Source organism: Dromiciops gliroides, chromosome 2, assembly GCF_019393635.1.
Source record: "Dromiciops gliroides isolate mDroGli1 chromosome 2, mDroGli1.pri, whole genome shotgun sequence".
NCBI lineage: Eukaryota > Metazoa > Chordata > Mammalia > Microbiotheria > Microbiotheriidae > Dromiciops > Dromiciops gliroides.
The window spans coordinates 32,878,357-32,900,017 of NC_057862.1; the positions used below are offsets into that span (position 1 = coordinate 32,878,357).

At 46.6% G+C, this 21,661-nt stretch overlaps 1 protein-coding gene across 1 annotated transcript in view; it reads right to left on the bottom strand.

The window, feature by feature from the left end:
- Positions 1-20,951, bottom strand: part of PPA1 (inorganic pyrophosphatase 1) — a 36,800-nt gene extending 15,849 nt beyond the window's left edge. The window contains exons 1-2 of the mRNA XM_043989911.1: positions 20,733-20,951; positions 15,998-16,056 (exon numbers count right to left, since the gene is read on the bottom strand). Coding sequence (XP_043845846.1) covers positions 15,998-16,056; positions 20,733-20,796 — 123 coding nt within the window. The 5' untranslated portion in view covers positions 20,797-20,951. The remainder of the gene's footprint in view (positions 1-15,997; positions 16,057-20,732) is intronic.
- Positions 20,952-21,661: the final 710 nt, after the last annotated feature.

The following is a 21,661-nucleotide window of genomic DNA, read 5'->3' on the forward strand; positions in this document are numbered from 1 at the left end:
AGGAAGACTCAGGTTCAAATCCCACCACTGACACAAATTAGCTATGGGATCCTAGGCGAGTCATCTATGCTCTCTGAACCTCAGTCTATTCATCTGGAATAATAGCTGGCACCTGTCCAATGGAAGCCTTCTGGCTCTCTGATGTCCCCTTCTTGTGCCTGGAGTGTGACTCCTCAGTGCCCCCTCCCCACCCTACCACTTCTGCCCGTCCCGTAAGCTTCCAGGTCGCCTCTTCCAGGAAGCTTTCTGTCACTTCATGAGCCGGAAATGACTTCTATTGACCTTTTCCTGCCTCTTTTATGTGCCTCTCTTCCACAGCTGCATTACAAACAGTTCAAGGGTAGGGGTTAAGTTTGCCTGTGTCCTGCACATGGTAGGCGAATAATGCTTCCGGGATTATTTCGACCATCTCTGCACGTTTACCCTGGCCGCCCCCCCCCCCCCCTTCCAGAATCTCTGGATCTCTTTGAGACTCAGTTCAAAGGGCACCTTCTGCAGGAGTCCACCTTCCTTTCAAAGGTCACCTTCTACCCACCTGGTGTCTATCCTATATATCCCAACTTCAATACATATGGGCTTCCTGGCAGAATGTTTTTGCAAGGACTGTCTTTTGTTTTTCATTTGTATCCTGCTTAGTACAGAATCTGACACACTGACTGTTTAGATAATTAGCATTAGCATTCTTAAAAACATAGGTTTCCTGAATTTGTTTTTTAAATAGTTTGCTATTCTATTTCAACTACACTGGTTTCCTTTGTGCTCCTATGTGTGATACATTTAAAAACATGATTCTGAGGAGGGGTCCTCAGGTACCACCAGACTGTCCAGAGAGTGTGTGTGTGTGTGTGTGTGTGTGTGTGCAGGGAACAGACACCAAACTTAAAGGAGGCTTTGCTTACAATGTCACTTGAAACTTTTTTTGAGGGTAGTGAACCTCTGGCCCCTGGACCAAGCTCAGGTCTCAGCTAAACTTCAACCAGATGACTATAAATTTCCTAAAATTCTCTGCCAATGCAGTGGGGACTCCAATAAAACCAATCTAAGAGATGTGTGTTTAAGAGACCAAACCATACTTGGACCCACTTTGGCAACAATACTCCCAAGACCCACAAGATGGGAGCCTTAAGCCATGAAAGAGAATCACGCCTTGCATTTGGTCAGGAAATCTATTCAAGTGAATTGGAGGGTGGGGGAATCTGAAGAGCTAATTAATGAGAGGACTGGAGAATTAGCTTATCAGCAGCCGAGGATAGAATAAATCAGGGCACTGGAAAAGCCACCTCTCTCTCTATTTTGGGGGAAGAAGATGACATCTTCACAAACTGGGAAAATGGTTTGAAAGCAGTTCACAAAATATGACAAATTAGGTGGATGTTGGAAATTTGGTGGGATAAAAGCAGGAGCAGTGTGCTTTATCCAGAAGACCAAAGTCAATCAAAAGGGAAGGGGGCAGGGGGCAGCTAGGTGGCGCAGCGGATAGAGCACTGGCCCTGGATTCAGGAGGACCTGAGTTCAAATCTGGCCTCAGACACTAAACACTTACTAGCTGTGTGACTCTGGGCAAGTCACTTAACCCCAATTGCCTCACCAAAAAAAAAAAGAAAAAAAAAAGGAAGGAGCAGGGGTGTGTGTATGCACATGTGTGTGTATGTATGTGTGCCCACATGTGTGTGCATGCAGGTGATACTGGGGTGGGGAATGTTTTTAAATATCTCAGAAGAAAGAAGCCAGTTATACTCTGTAGGTCCGTTTGATGATCAAGTCAGCGGCCTTCAAGAGAGGAAGCCAGGCCACTCTGCTGGGAGCATGAAGAATGTTTTCAGTCAGACAAACAGGGCTGACTGTTCCAGGTAAGTGATGCAGACCTTTGTGGGCTTCTTCTAGGAGACATGTCAGCAGCATGAGTCAATGCCTCCAGGTGGACGGTAATGCAGGCCCAACACACAGACTTACTCGGGAAGGGACAGCTGATGTCTGAGGACACCACTCTAATGAGCTAGCCAGTGTTTCTTCTATAAACACTAACTACTGGAAATTACAGTATTGATCCAACGCACGTTCCCTGGACTTATATAGTAACATTGGGAAAAACTCCATCTGAAGCAAAGTTGCAAAGGAGGGGCTTTGTGCCTTCCCAATGACTCTCTGCTACTGCCGGGCTCTAGCCTGGGTTTACAGTCTCTCTTTTCTCCTCTAGCATCACAGTCCTCACTGAAAATTTCAGAGTGAAACATTAATATTGTTAGAGGTAACTACTTCATGCCAGCAAAGAAGATGCCCTAACCATGGCTTCCCATTTTCTTGGAAGATTTCCAAGGAGCCAAACTGGTGGCAAGCAACGAGGGGCTATAATGAAAAAAAACAAAAGCAGTTTTTTGTTTTTATGGTGGGGAGGGTGCCACCCTGCTGGGTCTCTCTGGTGCCCTCCATGACTCTGATTCCAGTGTGGGTTCCAGTTCCCTTGGCAACCAAATCACTAATGCAGCATCTCCCTGATCACATCACCTCCTCCCTGTTTCTAAACCAGTCCTCATTCTAATGGGTCACTTATATTGAAGCAAGCCTACCATCCAGCTCCTTTTGTACAGCTCAGGGCAACCTCTCTCTCTCCTTCTTGCACCTAGGTGCTTAGAAGAATACCTGGTACATCGAAAGGGCTTAACAAACTCCTTTTCATTCATTTAAATGAGATACTATTGGGGCAGCTAGGTGGATAAAGCACCGGCCCTGGATTCAGGAGTTCCTGAGTTCAAATCCGGCCTCAGACACTTGACATTTACTAGCTGTGTGACCCTGGGCAAGTCACTTAACCCCACTGCCCCGTAAAAAGTAAATAAACAAATAAAAAGTAAATGAGAAGGGGCAGATAGATGGCGCAGTGGATAGAGCACCGGCCCTGGATTCAGGAGTACCTGAGTTCAAATCCGGCCTCAGACACTTGCTAGCTGTGTGACCCTGGGCAAGTCACTTGACCCCAATTGCCCCGCAAAAAAAAAAAAAAAAAAAAAAAGGAAAAGTAAATGAGATAGTATTTGTAAAGTATTTGCACCATCTATCAATCCATCCATCCATGTATTCCCTGAACCCTGCTATTGCCTCAGTTACTTGAAACCCTCCCTTCCAAACCCCCACCTCCCACAATATTTTCTCTTACAACTATCTAACAGACTCATGTGATATTAGGCACAACAGTTCCTCTTGTATCTTAACTCTTTATTTTGCTACCTGATCAAGGGGACAAACTGAACCTTCCCAGCCCTGTGTCCGCAGCTGAGCAGATGTGCAGATCTGAATCTGGGCAGGTGACTTCTGCTTCCGCTTCTGTGCTACTGCAGATGTCTCTAGGGACCACCCCCCCCACATCCCCCCGAGAGCCTGCTCTAAATGTCGATTAGCCCTTTTCACTTTCAGAGTCCGAGGTCTCCTTTGCAGGTTAAAGACACTCAGTTGTCTCTATAGGTATATGGTATATGTCTATTAGCTACTAGCTGGATGGAGTTTACTCTTCGCCTAGATCGGAAGAGGCAGAGAGAGGCCAGCCAAGGGTTCGAGGGAAAGACGCCATGAGTAAGAAGCACCCTGGGTTTGGATTCTGTTTCTTCTTCTTACTGTGTGATCTGGGACCAGTTCACTTAACCTCACACATAAACATGGTGATGCCTGGAGTCAGAAGACCTGAAGTCTGCCCACTGCCTGGAGGAAATTGGGCAAGTCATTTCACTTCCCGGGGCCTCAGTTTCCCCTTCTGTAAAATGAGAGACCTGTGAAGTCCTTCTCAGCTCTAGCACACTATACGATACTTGCACTACAGAGCTGTTGGGATTAGCCAGTGAAGTGACAGAAAGAATTTTCAAACCCCACTACCACCAATTAATATGAAAACAAAAAACGGGATTTCTTAAATTGTGTAGAGGGCACCTCATTAGCTTAACAAAACTTCCCCGTCCTTTAAGAAGCAGCTCGTTGGCACCCATCTGCATTCTGTACATTCACCAGCCCCATGTGTTGAGGGGATTTGGGTCTAGCTCACCTCTAAGTCCCCTTCAGATGGGACTTGATCATTCTAGGAATGGAGGCCTCTCCCTGAAAACACAGGATTCTCTAAGCTCTTTAACATCTTTGAGACAGATTACAAAGGCAGACCAAGGAATGGGGATGATGAAAAGGCCCTTGGAGTTTATCTTCCTGGCAAGGGTTTCAGTTAACAATGTTGGAAGACACGAGGGAAAGCTGGGACACTAATCCACTGTTGGAGTTGTGAACAGATCCAACCATTCTGGAGAACAATTTGGAACTATGCCCAAAAGGCTACAGAACTGTGCATACCCTTTGACCCAGCAATACCACTGTTAAGTTTATATCCCAAAGACATCCCCAAAAAGAGAAAAAGACCTATTTGTACAAAAATATTTATAGCAGCTCTTTGTAGTGGCTAAGAATTGGAAATCAAAAGAAAGCCCATCAATTGGGGAATGGCTAAACAAGCTGTGGGTATATGATGGTGATGGAATATTATTGTGCTATAAGAAATGACAAGCAGGATGATTTCAGCAAGGCCCAGAAAGACATGTATGAAATGACATATAGTGAAGTGAGCAGAACCAAGAGGACACCGTGCAGAGACAGCAATATTGTCTGATGAAGAACTGTGAATAACTTAACTATTTTCAGCAATACAATGATCCAAGACAATCCCAAAGGACTATTGAAGAAACATACTATCCACCTCCAAGGAAAGAATTGATATTGATTGAACACAGACTGAAGCATGTTATTTTTCACTTTCTTTCATTATTTTTCTTTTATTCAAGTTTTCTTATACAAAATGACTAATATGATAATGTTTCACATCATTTTGCATATGTATAACCCATATCTGATTGCTTACCACCTCAGGGAGGGGGTAAGGAGGGAAGGAAGGATAAAATTTGGAACTCAAAACTATATAAATAAAAATGTTTATTATTTTTTAAAGAAACCTAGTCCAAGGGACCTGGGATCTCATCAGCTTAGAAGTTCCCTGTGACAAAGAGATGCCTACTGCACTGTCTATTCTGTCGCCACACCTGCATCATCTTCAAAAGGACAGGGAGTGGTCTAGAGAGCTGCTGGGGCCTTGTTCAGGTCCCCATCAAGGCTCTTATAGAACAGAAGCTTTCTTGGAGCATTATACCGTCCACAAACAGGCAGGGAGGAGGGATGGAATTATTTAGGAAATAGCTCACAAATCTGGCCCTGAGGCACAGGATACGGCTCCCCACTATCTCCAATGATGTGAACCTCTACAAACATCCAGCCTCACTCTGATGAAAGCAAAGCAGCTGATGAATCATCAATCATTCTTTTCTTTTTCATATAAGGTATTTTATTTTTTCCGTTACATGTAAAGATAGTTCTCAACTTTTGTTTATACAAGCTTTACAATTTCAGATTTTTCTCCCTCCCTCCTCCCTCCCCTAGACAGCAGGTAATCTGATATAGGTTATATCTATCTATCTATCTATATACATATATATAGATAGATAGATATCTATACACACACACACATATATATATATACATATATATATATATACACACATAATAACATTAATCCTATTTCTGCATTAGTCCTGTTATAAGAGAAAAAAATCAGAGCAATGATCATCAATCATTCTTAAGGACAATTTCATTCTTCAAAAGGTCCATGAATGAACCTGTCATTCTGGACCAGCCCTAGAGCCATAAAAAAGCAAACTGGCCAACAAAGGTAGAAACTTCTGGCAAACTTCTGAGAAAGAGGCCACAAAGAAGGCTCCCAAGTACATCTTCTGCTGTGGATTTGGGGAAAGACCCCAACAGAGCAAAAAAAGGGTCTGGAGCTGCTCACTAAGGGTGAAGATAGGAGCTGAGGGCCCTATGAGAACAATGTTAGCAAGGGGAACCCCAGGGTGACCCAAGACTGCCCAAATTGGCAAGGACAAGAAAGAAAACCTTTTAAAAGCATCTGGCAGGGAGACTGAGATTCAAGGAGGCCAGGATCACAGTGTAGAAGGGCAGGCCGACCAGCTGCCCCCCAGTATTCTCTATGCCAAAGAGAATCCAAAGGAGACGTTAAGAGAACACCTGCTATGCCAGAGGTCAAATAATGTGGGGATCTTATTGCTGAGAATCTCCCAAAGAGCCAGAGAACACAAAGCGAAGCTATAGGATGGGAGACAAGCAGATGCCAGCCTTCCCACTACGGACCAGTGAGCCTAACCTTATGCCTGGGGAAATTCTAGGGTGTGTCCAGAGGACGGGCGACGAAAAAGATGACAAAGCACAAGCCAAGCTGAATGGATCCACGACACACTTAGGTTACGTGATCACGGCCGGGGCCTCACTGCAGCAAGGCGATCCTTCCTACCAGAATGACTTTCTCCAGACCTCCTCCTTCTCCTCAAACCTCCCATAGCCCCCCCCCCCCCGCTGAGAACCTGGCTTCATCTTTCACTGAAAAAATGAGGCATTTGCTGGGAGCTTCCTCTGCTCCCTTGCCTTCATGTCATATCTCCCAGATCCCCGCCTTCTCCTTCCCTTTACTTCATCCCATCTTCCTTGCCCCCTCTCTCACTCACTTTCAACCTCTCCTTGTCTACTGGCTGCTTCTCTACTGCCTACAAACATGCCCACATCTCCTCTATCTTGAGAAAACTCACTGGACCCATGCATCCCTGCTAGCTCTTGTCCCATTTCTCCCCTCCCTTTTGTGGCTCAAGTACTGGAGAAGGTCATCTACAATAGGTGGCTCGATTTTCTTTCCTCTCATTCTCTTCTCGGGGCAGCTAGGTGGCACAATGGATAGGGCACTTGCCCTGAAGCTTGGGAGGACCTGAGTTCAACTCTCCCCTCAGATACTTACTAGCTGTGTGACCCTGGGCAAATCCCTTAACCCCAATATATGGGCTCTGGAGGAGAGAGTGAGGTTGGTGACTTTGCACAGCCCTCCTCACTTCAATCCAATTCAGCTTAAGTCATGACATCACCTTGAAGTCACTGTCCTCTTAGGGAACGAAGGACAAACAACAAATATTCTCTTCTTATGAAGTCTAACTTCTGACCTCATCATTCAAAAGAAATCAGTCTCCTCCAGATTACCAACCTCTTCAGTGCCAAGTCTAATGGCCTTTGTTTACGGGTCCTCCCCTTCTCGCCCTCTCTAGCACTGGGCCCGGCGATCGCCCTCGTCTCCTCCTTTCCGCTCTAGGTATCCGGGGCACTTTTCTCCGCTGGTTCTCCTCCTGCCTATCTGACCACTCCTCCTCATTCTCTTCATCCAGGCCACACCAGCTGGTCTCTATCCCAGACCCTGTTTTCTTCTCCCCCTACACTATTTCACTTGGTGATTTCATCAGCTCCCACGGCCCATGGAACCACTTGTCTCTGTGCTGATAATTTCCGAATCCATTCGGCCAGCCTTAACCTCTCTCCTGAAGCTCCAGCTTCCCATCTCCAACTGCCGACCGACCGCCTTCAACTACAATCCTGACCAAAACTAAGGTCATCATCTTCCTCCCAAACCCTCCCATCTTCCTGGCGCCCCATTACTGTCAAGGGTACTGCCATCTTCCCGGTTAGCCAGGCCGGCAACCTAGCAGCCATCCCAGACTGCTCACTCTCTCACAGTCCGCCCCCATATCCAACCTGTCCTCAAGGCTTAGCCATTTTACCACAACACCTGCCGTCGGTGCCTCCTTCTCTCACCTGACACCCCCACCCGTTTGGTGCAGGCCCTCATCACTTCACACCAGAACCGTTTCAAAAGCCTCTTCCCACATCAAACCATCCTCCACTCAGCTGACAAAGTGATTTTCCTCGCCTTCAGGTCTGACCATGTCACCTTGCTACTTAATAAACTCCAGCAGCTCTCTGTCACCTCCAGGATCAAATATAAAATCCTCTGCTTGACATTCAAAGCCCTTCAGAAAATGGCTCCCATTCCAACCTTTCTGGTCTTCCTGTAGACCACCCCTAGCCCCATTTACTCTGTGACCCAACTGACACTGGCTTCCTTGTACCCTCCAGACTCTGGACATTTTCACTAGCTGTCTTCCATGCCTAGAATCCTCATCCCCACCTTTTCTCTCCTCTCTCAAGTTCTATAGTGAGAAAATCAAACTGATATTGCCTCCATTGTAATAACTGATTCTCTTCTGTCTCACCAGTGACATTTTGTATAACTGTCTAACTCATGCTACCTTGTTTTGGGGTTAAGTTCAGATGTTGATGGGTTCAGAAGTTCAGTCTTCCTCTTTCAGTTTTTTCAAGTTCAGTTTCCCTATAAATCACTTTAGTTAAAAGAAACCTGATTTTCTATACCACCAGCTGAACCTGGCCAATCAGAGGAAATACATATATATAGAGAGAGGAAATCTCTATAGCATGTGTTATTCTTGCAGGTAGACTAAATCAATGAAAACTTCATAGCAATAAGATGGAAGGAGTTGCTAGCCCCACGTTCCCGCTTTCCGTCCAATCATATTTCCTCCCTGCCTGTGTTTCAGGCTTTGTAACCAATCATATTGTCTCCACCATTTGTGATCCATCCTTCTATTTGAGGGGATGCTCCTTTCTGTCTGTAAAAATGATCCTTCGGCCTTCATTCAGGGTTTTATGGCTTGTTGAGGAGCAAAAGACCCCCTTTACTGGTAATGCGAGCCTTACCAATAAACTGAATGGAACTTTTTGCCTTGGTTTACCTTGATGTCAACCATGATAGTTGGGAGCCAGCCACAAAGCTGAAGAAGGAATCTCAGTTCCTAGGAAAGCTTGCATGAGGATAGCACTTAGACTTTCTCTTCACTCTTTCCCTAGAGTGACAGATTTGTTGTGTTAGTGCCAGGGCAAAAAGAAAAAAAAAAGAGCTGTAGCTTAAATTTATCTGATACTTAAGAACTGACTATTATTAATTCTTTCTCTGATCACAAAAAGAAAAAAAAGCTTCTTTAAATCAGGGAGTAAGCAAAATTATTTGTATAAAACATTTATAGCAGCTCTTTTTTGTGGTGGCTAAGAATTGGAAATGAAAGGGGTGTCCATCAACTGGAGAATGGCTAAATTGTGGTATATGATTATGATGGAATATTCTTGTGCTATAAGAAATAACAAACAAGACAATTTCAGAAAATCCTGGAAAGACTTGTATGAATTGATGCATAGTGAAGTGCGCAGAACCAAGAGAACATTGTACCCAGTGACAGCAATACTGTTTAGTGAAGAACTGTGAATGACTCGACTAATTTCAGCAATACGATGATCCAAAACAATCCTAAAGGACTAATGATGAAGTGCACTAACCACCTTCAAAGAAAGAACTGATACTGACTGAACGTAGACTGAAGCATGCTATTTTTCACTTCCTTTCTTTTATTCAAGTTTTCTTACATGAAATGACTAATACGGTCATCTTTTATATAACAGCACATGTGTAACCTGTATCTGATTGCTTACTGCCTCAGGGAGGGGGGAGGGGAGGAAAGCAAGGAGGAAGGGATAGAATTTGGAACTAAAAACCTTCAATAAAAATTTTTATTATTTTTTAAAGACTAAGTAAAATTTATTTCAGAAGTGTTTTGTTGTTATCACTGTACTTTCTTCTGTGAGTGATACAAAATTTGTTTAAGTAAACTAGAAGCAAGGTCACCAACAAGAAACTGGATAAGACCATGTGTTAGTAAGCTCTTAAGAAACACAAAGGTAATAATATTGCACTTAATCAGGGTTGCACAAAAATCTGGGGGGCCATATTACAAAGAAGAAATTCAGTGAGGTGAAGATTAGTTTCTATAGGTAGTCTGGGACATGACTGGGAAAGAAAGATTAAAGGAAATGAGCAAGTAATGGCTCAGAATATGAAAGACAGGTGCAGTTCTGAAAGGACAGAGAAAGGAACCAAGTAGGATTTAAAAGTAAAAGGAGCATGGAAACAGGATTGAAGGAATTTTTTGATCTTGAGATAAGAAGGATATGAAAAATCTGAATTCATGACTGATTTTACCTACCTGACCTCTCAAACACCTATCCTACCACTAAATATCAGGAAACTGCTTTAAGGTAGGGGAGAGAGGAAGGAGATGAAGAGAAACAAGACATTTCTCAAAAGAAATAAATGACTAGATTTATATATTTGCCTACTTAGGTTCATTTGGTTCAGATTAAATTGGCATTTAGCAACAGAAAATTCTGGAAAGTACAGGAAATCTTCATATAGTCAGACCTCAATTAAGCATCTGGGAACATTGTTCTTTCTCTGGACAGAGAGGGAGATAGGAGCTTTGACCTCCTGGGCCATGGTCACTTTTTCAGGGAGTCTCTATCTCAGGGGGCCTGGGTCCATTCAGGCCCAAGGAAAGGTATTTGAACTTGAAAGTATTTAGCTTTGGATTTTTGTGGGAATTTATTTTGATTTGGGGACCCTGCCTTTGGGCTGAGATTAAAAAGCCTTAGGCCCTCAGGGGTTTTTTCTGTGTAAGAGGGGCCAGGGCTCCTCCCCCTCTGTGCTGGGCTAAACTGCGAGGACGACACCCAAGTCACAGGTATGGCATGGCGCAGCCCATTCACACAGTGGAAAGGCCCCACAAAAACCCTCAGGGATGCTGGTTTGCTTCGCCCAGCCCCAGCCGCGGGCTTGAGAAGCGCGCGCTTGGCCGGCCTTGGAGGGGCGAGCGTCAGTTTCACCTGGGAGAACAGGTTAATAAAAAGGGGGCTGACAAGAGAAAGGGGGGACGGTCCAGGTGAGGGGAGAAAGTGAGGTTGGAGAGACAGTGAGAGGACAGACAGAGCAGGACGCCGGAGCACCAGGAGAACGGAAGGAGAGGTCGGTGAGAGAGAAACACAGGGGTTCAGTGTGGCAGTATGGAGAGGAAAGTTAGACACAGGGGGGTGGACAAAGTGAAAGGGGCTTGGAGTTAGAAGAAAGGAGCTGAGCAGTGAAAGTGAAAGTGAAGCAGAAAAAGAGGGAAAGTTGGAGAAAGCTGGAGCATACCCTAGGGCAAGAGGCAGCAACAGCCCTTATTATGTGAAAAGCAGACAGGTTGTATAATTTGCATTTCTTAACCCTTATCTCTTACATTTATTTTTATAAATAAATTCTGCCTTGATTATTTAATTAAGAGGCTTCTTAATCATTTGCTTATCAATTTGGTAGCTGAGCAGTGTGGAGAAATTTTTAAATGGCCCATAATAGCAGTCAGATAGCCAGCTAGTCAAAAGTCCCCAGATTAAGTCCCAGATTAGGCCCCCCCAGCCAAATTAGGCCCAAGTTAATAAAATATTCTTACACTTGAATGGTGACGGAGGCAGGACTTAGGGCCCAATTATAATTTTTCTAAACTTATCATTTTTCATATAAGCATAGTTACATAAATTTTTCAGATTAGTTATAGTTAATATATATACATATTTTTTACAATTTCAAAGTGGATTTTAGCTTCTATAAATAAAGCCAAGGGACTATGAAGCTGACTAAATGTTTCTACAGAAGAACAACAGCTCTTGTTATCAATCCCAAGCAGAGGAGAATCAGTGACTTTTAATGAGCCTTCATTATCAGAGTCTTGGGCTTAAAAAGTATTGCTAATAAGGGAGCTAAGTGCCCAGTGGTCCCTGAACTCATTAAAAACTCACTAGAATGCCATCCTTTGGGTCCAGGCAAAGTGGAGCCATCTTTATATGGCTTTACCCTCCCTTTGAAATGACCTCCAATTAATCTTGTAAACACAGAAGTACGGCTTGCATGTACGTGGCTATTTGTCTGTGGCCTCTCATTAGAATGTGAGGTCCTTCAGCTGCAGTCCAGAGGGACATCTCCACTGTGTCTCAAAAAGGGATTCATCCTGAAAATCCATTCCAGCCCTGGGATTGCCACCAGGGAAGCAAACTGACGGAAGGGTGGCAAACTCCTGCCCAGATGAGCCATCAGTCTCGCCAGGTGACACTCGTAGAGACTTCATCATTCCCTCAGGCCCAGTACCTTCCTCACTACCTCACCCCCCTAGAACGTAAGCTCCTTGAGCACAGGAACTGACCTTTTGTTTGTATTTGCACACCCAGAATTTAGCTCAATGCCGGACCATTAAAAGTACAGCACAAAGTAGGCATTTAAAAATCATGTCCTGATTTTATAAGTCCTTATTATTTCCACAGACTATTTGGAGCGGGGGCTCTTAACATGGAATCTATGGAAATGGTTTTAAATATTCTGACAACTATATTTCAATGTTATTGGAAACCAGTAGGGTTAAAGGAAACCAATATTCTACTGGTTTCCTTGGCAATTCTATGTGTTTTTATTTTATCCATTTAAAAACATTTAAAAACCTATATATTCTAAAATATTTACAGCAGCTCTCTTTGTGGTGGCAAAGAACTGGAGATTGAGGGGATGCCTGTCAAGTGGGAAATGGCTAAACAAGTTGTAGAATATGATTGTGATGGACACTACTGTGCTATAAAAAACGATGAGCTTGGGGGACGGCTAGGTGGCGCAGTGGATAAAGCACCGGCCCTGGATTCAGGAGTACCTGAGTTCAAATCTGGCCTCAGACACTTGACACTTACTAGCTGTGTGACCCTGGGCAAGTCACTTAACCCCCATTGCCCCGCAAAAAAACAAAAAAAGATGAGCTTGCACGAAATAATGAAGAATGAAATGAGTAGAACCAAGAGTACAGTAACAGCAATATTTTTTTAAGAACTCTGGACAAATAAGTCATTTTGACTATCATAAATACCCAAAGTAACTACAAAGGACATATGAAGATACTATTTGCATCCAGAGAAAGAAACGATGAATAGCAGTATCTATAGAATAATTTTTTGGGGGGGGTGAGGCAATTGGGGTTAAGTGACTTGCCCAGGGTCACACAGTGAGTAAGTGTCAAGTGTCTGAGGCTGGATTTGAACTCAGGTCCTCCTGAATCCAGGGCCGGTGCTCTATCCACTCTATCCACTGTGCCACCTAGCTGCCCCTAGAATAATTTTACACACACATTTGTGTCTAACAGTAGCCATCTGGAGGAGGGGGCAGAAGGGGAAAAAAAAAGAAATTTACATGATAACCATTACATGTATTTAAAAGAAATAACAAGTTGTACATAATAGATCTGCAGTTTCATGTACAATCATCCTTTTTAGGATACTATGTTATAGAAATGCTTGTTTTAGTCCATAAATGAGAACTACAAGGTTGTGTCAAGGCTCAAATGGAACAACCTATGTAAAGCACTAAGTAAACGTTAGTGCTACACGAATTGCTGGGCCTCAGGTATCAATGGTGGCTCAGTATCAGGACGTTCCCTCCCTGCACCAAGTGCAGATGGCCAGTCAGTCTCTTCTGGGGCGACCTGTTGTGTTGTTATAATCTGGTCTGGGGAGTAGGAAGGAGCTGAATATTAGCGAGTTTAATACACTGCATCAGAGCTAGTGTAATTGTGTGTAAAGGGAAAAAAGGGAAGCCAAACAGGGCAAGGCTCAATCATCTGCATCAGTTTTGAATCATCGGCTTCCTGAAACATCAAGGGGCCAATTTCAGCATCTCATTTCTTGGTTATAAGGTAGAATTTGAGGTGGGGGCTGGTACTGAGAAATTAGGATGATATAAAACAGGTATTAATCCAGGGGTAGGGGAAAACCCAGAAACTCTGAAGATGAATTTTCTTTTGCCCAGTTGTCTGTCATCTGATAGCCTGTACTCTCATTAAACCTGTCCCCTAGACAATTCCCAAGTCATCTTGAACCCTCCTAGTTATGCCCAGTTTATACACGAGAGTCAGTCTGATGTAATTATCAGACCATCAGGATAAACACTGCCTGGAACTTTACAAAGAGGAGCCGGAGTTATCCCTGGGGCCACCTGTGCTGTGGCCCAGCCTGTTCTCATATAACACGTAGTTGAGCAAATGCTGAACAGGACAACTCCCACCTGGAGCATAGCTTCCTGGTGGAAGGACGCGTCTAACTGCGCAATCTGACTGCAGGCCTAGAATGAGAATGAGGCCCCAAGCTCTCAAGAACACAGCCGTCCCACCCTTCTGGGCTGGCCAGCCAGTCTTTCCCCAGAGTTGGGTGTCAATGACACCCTCTGCTACAAAGAGGGCTCTGGGAGCACTTGAGTTCCGCTGAGTATCCCTCTCACTCCAGATCCAGCAGAGGTCTGTTTGGTGGCTGACACAGCTGGGCACTGCCCAACGTCAGGGACGGGAGGCTGCATCCCAGATGACCTGAAGAGAACAGAAGGACCCCCTCCTAAGGAGATGGCAGCCCTGGAGCCAGACAAGGCTTCACAAGGGCATGGCCAACTGTGCCAAGTCTGAGGTCAGAGGGCCTGCGCTAAAGTCCTGTCTCTCCCGCTTACTCCCTGCGTGATCTTGGGCGAGTCACTGCACTCCTCTGGGCCTGCTTCCTCCTCTGTAAAACGAGGAGGTCAGACTAGGTAATTTCTGAGGTGCCTCCAGATCTGGAGCGAGGACCCTATGAGGGTCAGGCAAAGAGTAATAAAGGCACGCAGCAGGGTGGACAGAAAGGGGGACAAGGAGAGATCCCCTTAAACGGCTCTCTGTTTATGAGAAGGCCCCCAGGCTGACAGCCACCACAGGAGAATGAGAAACCCCAAACAACTACTTTTAATCCCTCCTGCAATTCAGAAGTAATTAGTCTCAAGAGGAAAAGGCACTCTCCCCCAGAGGACCAAGCCAAGCATGGCCATGGGGCCTGCTGTGACCAAATGCTGGCTTACAAAGCCCTGGTCAGGGCCCAGTCCGTCAAAGGAAACTCATCATTACTGGACACAGTGGAAACTCAGTCCCTGAAGAGACCACAAGACTTCAGTCTGCAGGCAAAACATTGTGGCAAAGGCCTAAGCGGTATCATCCCGATCAGAAAGTTTGCGTACACTGCTTCAAAATAAATAAACCAAAGCAGGTCTGAGGACCTCCATCCTGTTTGTTTGAATTAAAACACAACTCAACAGGGACATAAACACACTATCCTGACATCACTTCAGTGACAAGCCTGCTTCCCACACGGCCTCCCTCCCCGAAGCAGAAATGGAATCATGGAAGCGTCTGGAAGGGCTTCTCCGCCTGCCCCGGTGCAGCACACTTTCCTGGTGGGAAAGAGAGGGGAGAATGCTGCCCCCTACCGGGGGGAGATGCGGATCTTCTTTCAGAGGTCTGCAGGCAAGCCCACATTTGTATGGTTTTTAAACCAGACTGTACTGATAGTTTTTGTTTTGGCACCACATACATTTTCCCCAGTAGTCTCACCTTGTTAGTTTTCCTTGCATCCCCTTTGCCTAATGGTCCAAAGTGCTGATTCTTCCCCCAAAAGTACAGACCTGAGCTGGTGGAGAGCGCTTCCTCCCCTGGGAGTCCCCAAAGCACTGGAATCCCACAGGTCCAGTCCTGCTCCCTAATTTGTGCCTGGAACGGCGCCCTCGGTTTTGGGTGAACATTATGTAAAACCATTTCCAATTCTCTTTACCTGCCCCCGCCCAGGTGGTTTATTTCAGAATCCTGAACCTCCCTGAAGTTTCCTCTGCTTCTATAGTACAGACAAAAGGCCTTTTACAGTTGGAATGTTTTTTAAACCAAAGGCTGTTCCACAGCTTCTATTTCAACACCACCTTGATCAACTTATAGCTGCAGCTTTCACTGAACGTGGCTTTCAGATTTCCTGAATGTTTATTCAATAGTCAAATTCTGTGGTGCCTTCAGCGCCCCTGTAACAAGGACATATTCTCTACCTCCCTAAAGGAAGAGCCTTAGAGGCCACAATGGAGAACAGCTGGGAGAGGCCTCACTTTACAAATGAGGACACTGTGAAGTGCCTTTTTCACAGGGAGGCTATGAACCCCCATCCTGATTCTCCAGCCAGTGTTCTATGTCCTGTGCTGGCTCCCTGGGCTGGAAACAAATTCAAATGAGGAGCTTCTGAAAGGGTGTCCACAAAGAAAAGCAAAAAAAAAGGCATCCATTACCTTGTCTGCGTAAATTGGAATGTCGTGAAATGGCGAGATGTATTCTCCATTTGCATTTTCTGTAAGATGAGAAAAACTGGTCAGCCATGCTATTAATCCCATCCCGAGTTTGTACAACAGATGCAGTTCTAGACCAATGTGCCATCCGCATGTGCAGAAAAGCTGTTGTGTGAGTTATCTTGAAACCAGTAGAGCAGAATGGGGCAAGACCCAAAGGCTGCGGACCCGGGTTAGCACCACTTACTCCTTGGGTAATGGGGGCCAGTCATTTAATCTCCCTGGGCCTGTTTCCTTATGGGTAAAATGATGCCCGCTAAGGAGCTATCACTTTCAGTTCTAAATCTATGATTTTAGGAGTTCCGATCTATTACCAGAAACAGAAAGAACTATTTGCAACATGATGAATTCTGTCACTTATTGTCAAGTGAAACTAAATTAAAGAATTTCAAAGCTGGGAAAAACATCTGCACAACCACGAGGTTTGAAAAACCACAGGCTCTTCTTCAGTCAAGGTCCAGTCTCTCCACGTTGGAAGAGGTGGCTGGACTTGTGGGGATGAGAATGGGGAGAGTGAGTTCACAGATTAAATCACAGGTCCTTCAAGTAAACACGGTAAAAGGGAAGAGGCGCCCAGGAGTGATGGAGCACCCCTGTAACCCGGGCTAGAGTGAGGCTGGTCGGCGGATTGCTGGAGTTTGGGAGTTCTGGGCTGCAGAGGGCTAAGTGAAATGGGTGTCTGCCCCAAGTCCAGAACCAACAAGGGGTGCAGCCTAAGAATGGGCCCAGGCTGGAAAAAGGAGTGGGATGATGCTCCCCAGCCAATGAGACAAGGGCCTGGGCCAGGGAGGGGACGCTGCTAAAACTTAAGGGCAGATCAAACAAGCCAAGCATTACCAAACTCTAGGAGAGAGGGAATTTGTCATGACAGAGAAACTGATAAATTGTACAAGTCGTTTTCTGTTCATTCCAATGAGACTCAATGGTTTGGCTATGCAATTGGATTTCTGCTCAATTAAAATTCCCAAACACGAAGAGCTACATTACCCTATATATTTATTCTAAAAGAATACATCAGTTCCTTCCTTCTGGTCCTTTTAAATTAGTAGAAGACAAGAGTCTTCACTTCTTACAAATACTAATACTTCAAAACTCAAATGTGGTCCTGTTATAGTTAACCTGAGTATCTTCTTATTAAAAAAGCAGGTCTGTCTAGGGCCTGTCCAGCTCTGAATTCCTGAAACTTGTCAAATCTTACAGATTCTTTCAGACTTGGGCAGCAAGCAAATCCGACTGAGAAAAGCTGATGGAGTTGAACGACCCTGTCATTACCATAAGAGTCCAACCAGGTTCTGTGCAGCCAGACTCAGCTGCTCTGAGGCAGTACTCTCTTCCCTCCCCTGTAACAAAATGCTTGGTCCAAATACTGTTTAGGGAAACACATTTGTAAACATGCATTTAAGGCTACAAGCCCTTGATCACAAGTGCAAACTAGTTTAAAACTTTTGAAGGTGGTTCTAGTAGCCTGCAGTTCTTACATTCCGAAGCATGGGATGAGAAGGCACCTCCCCACCTCTTTGAAGAGGTGGGGGCATGGAAACCTGCAGAGGTCAAACTTTTTCCAATGTGTTGAATATTTTTGTTGAACTGATTTTCTTTGTAATAAGGGATAGTTCTCAGGGAATTTGAGGGGCAGACTGGGAAATGTGAGTTATATAAAAACAAAATATCACACCACTTCCAAATTTCTTTCATTGCCAATAATAATAATTAATAATAATAGCTACCATTTATAGAATGCTTTAAGATTTGCAAAGTGCTTAACAAAAATGGTCTCATTTTCCTGACAACTCTGGGAGGTAGGGGTTATCATTATCCCCATTTTATGGATCAGGAAAATGAGGCAAACAGGGGCTAAGTGACTTGTCCAAGGTCTAACAGTGTCTGAGGCTGGGTTTGATCTTGGGTCTTCCTGACTCCGGGAGCAGCACTCGATATCCACTAGGCCAAGAGCTGCTTATAGCAAAGAGTTTGGAAAGTATGAGATGGTGGAATCAGAAAACACACACACACACACCAATTTCTCCTACTGTTCCCTTGCTTTCCGCTAAGGGTCCAAGAAAAGTTTGTTTTTTTGTTGTTACCAGTGATTGCACTGGGTGTGGTGAACTCTGGCCTTGGAAACTCCCTTCTCGAAGGATCCAAAGGAATTGTGGAGGGCACTGAGAGATAAAGGGCTTTGCCCAGGGTTAGACAATAAGCACAGTGAGGACACTAACCTGACTCTTCTGACTCTGAGGCCTGCCTACCAGCCCCCAGACCAGGCTACCCCTCAGGGTCAGGGATTGTGGGCCTAGGTTTACTAGGCTTTTAATCTAGTAACATGTAGTTCTTTCCTTCTTCCCTCCAAATCCCTGCAACAGAAGACTGTTTTATCCTGACCACATCACCTCCCCCAACTGCACTCTTGCCATCTCTACTTCTTATCTGTGTAGCCCCTCCCCTCTCACACACCTCCCCAACTCCTCCAGTGCAGGTCCAGGAAGGCTAGGCATCTCTATTTCCTTATTATAGCACCAGAAAGTCTGATGAGAAGAGTAATCTCCACGGCTCTCTGCTCCCGGGTGCCAGGCTGGAGATGGTCCCGAAGGCCCCTGCCAACTCTCAATCGGACGACTTACAAGGCAGAAGGCTACCTAAAGGTGGCCAGGGCCAGCTTCCAGACCCGAAGGCCCCTCCCCTGAAGGGTGGTGATGCCCTTCTGAGAGGGCTGTTCTTAGGACAGGGACAGGGCTGTGTAAACTTTCAAGGGCCACCCAAGGGCCGGCCTGGGTCCCAGTTCACGCAAGGAGTCTGGGGTGAGGCAACTGCTGGGGAAATTATGAAAATGTGGCATCCTCTGGGCCTCTGGCTCTCAGGTTTTGCACAAAGTGGTACTTAATACTTCTTTCAGGCATTCATTCATTCATTCTAGAGAGGCCCCATCGGGTAGTGGACAGGAAGCCAGCCCTGAAGACACAAGGGCCACCTCTGGCTATATTGACTGTGAGGACCCCCTCCCTGCAGGGGTCTGGGGAACTCTCTGGGACCAAGGACTAAGAGGAGGAGGGGATGCCCACCTGCTTGGCAGAGGCAGTCCCTGGCTGGGGGGAAGCCAATGAAGCCTCTTCTCCCGGTCCTAACCTTAGAGAGTGACGTTATAAATGATAGCGTGATGATTTGGCAGAGGATGAGGCCTCTCAGAATCACAGAACTGGGGGCAGAGTCCAACCCTCCCTTGTTAGAGATAAAGAAGTGGAGCCTGGAGTGGGCAAAGGTGGTCCCAGAATCTGAGGCTCCTGGCTTCTCACTCACTTCCTTTTTTTGGTGTCCTGATCTCCCATAACCGTCTGTTTTACTTAAACACCCCCAAGTCTCTCCAGTCTTCTCAGTCAGTGAGACTTAAGCCTTCTTCCCCCTGGTTTAAAAGATCAGGGGCTGGCAGGGCCTGCCAGATCACCCAGCCCCGCCTCATTAACCTGGGCTCCAGGGATCCACAAAGGCTTTCACTAGCTTTGCTTTGCAATTCTCCGTCTTTTATTTCATGCATTTAAAATCACCCTAGGATGGGATCCCTGGACCCACAAAGGGTCCAAGAACCCTGATCTGGTGGTGGGCGGGCCAAGGCCTTCCTTTCCCTAAGCAAGGAGCCTTTCCCATGGGGTCCTCCTGATGGGAGACAATCTTCTTAAGAGGATTACTGTACCTGTAAGCCCCTTTCTGGCACCGGTCCCACATCACCCTTTAAACGGCACTCTAGCAGACCCAGCTGAGGCTGGTGGAAGCAACTGGGTGCTGGGCTTGGGGGCAGATGCCAGGCCATCCATTCCAAAGTGTGTGTGTGTGTGGGGGGGGGGGGATCCTGAGCATCCTGAGATTCAGAGCAGTCAGGAAGACGGCCATCCCCTAAACCTGGCAGCTGGTCCCTGGCTTCCTCAAGTGTAACAAGGTGGAAGACCAACCTCGATGATCCCCTCCGCCTCACCCACTCTGATACTATACTGTGGCACACATAGCACCGTGGAGACACACACAGCAGGCACACCCCACGGACTGCCACGGCTTTGGACAGAATCCAAGGAGGCCTCTGGCCAAAGACTGACCGCTTCTAAGGCTGCTTCCGGGCTCGGCCTCGGGCCCCCTGCCCTCGAGCCACTGATGGGGTGGGGGGCGGCACAGGGCCCCTCTTCCCCCTGGGTCCACCTGGTGACTCCCTGGATGACCCCGGACCCGCGGCCCCTCTGGCCTCAGTTTCCTCCCGTGTAAATTGGCCCTTCCACGGGTGACAAGACGAAATCTAAGCTGGGCGGCTCGGGGACTGCGGGACCTCGATCATCCCCTCTGGCCTCAGTTTCCTCACCTGTCAAACACCCGGATAAGCCTCATCCCCCGTCCTAAAGCGTGGCTCCGGGCGTGGCCCTTTGGGGGAGGAGCAGCTGGGAGGAGGCCGGGCCTCAGTTTCCCCCTCTGCCAAAGCGGGAGGCCGCACCTAAGCGTGGGAAGCCGAGGCCGGCAGCCAGGCCGGGGGCTCCCGGGGCAGCGAGCCCCTCCCCGGGCGCCCCGCCGGCCACGTGGCCCCAGGACGTACGAGCCGAAGAATGAATGAATGAGTGAGAGCGAAGGGGGGGAGGGGGAGGCGCGGGCCCAGGCCGGGGGCGCGCGCACCCACGCGGGCAGGCGCACACGCGCGGACACTCACTGAGAAAGAGTCGGTACTCGAGGGTATAGGGCGCTGCGCGCTCTTCGCTGCTGTAGCCGCTCATGGCGCCGCTCCCTCAGTCACCGCCGACGGCCCGACGCCCCGCAACCGTCTCCACACGCCTGCTCCGACCCGGCAAGGGCGACTCGGCCAGCTGCGCATGCGCACCGAGAAACCAGCGGCGGGAGTGCGGGAGGCCCGGGCGCTAGCCGGCTCCTTTTAATCTCCTGCTCCCTTACTGCGCAGGCGCGGGTTCCGCCCCGCCCCGCCCTTTCCACCAGTGCCTCGCTGTCTTTGTGGGCGATAGCTACGTGCTGGGCACCGCCCCCAAGCTCCTCCTGGCGAATTCTCTGTGAAAGCCCGGCACTACCCTCGATCTTCATACCGTATTCTCTGTTGAAGCTGTCCTGTCTTGATATCCGGATCTCTTAGCCTAGGGCTAGGCTCCCTCTGAGTAAGATGATTCCAAAGTCTTGGGGCAGCTTTCAAGCTGCCAAACCTCTCAGAGTTTCATCTGTTACATTTTAAAAATGCTAATTATCTAAAATCTTGATATGAAAGTTTTAAGAGCTTAAAATTGCACCAAGATTTTGAGGGTATCCTGTACAGTGCACGAGTGCAGAACTTGGGGGTCAGGAAGACCTGAGTTCAAATGTGGCCTCAGGCGCTTGCCCTGGGCAAGTTATTTCACCCTGGCCGGCCTCAGTTTCCTCATCTGTGAAATGGGAATAATAATTTCTAGGCAATATAAGCAGTAAATCCCAGGATCCCTCCTAAGACTGTTGTTTGAAATTATATGGGAGTGCCTGTCTCTGTTCTAAATTATTGAGGAACTTAGCTGGGGTTTCTAATAGATTGCCAAATTAGAGGCTATAGCACCAATCTTTGGCATTAAACATTTATTAAAGCATATTAAATGTTAGTAAAGA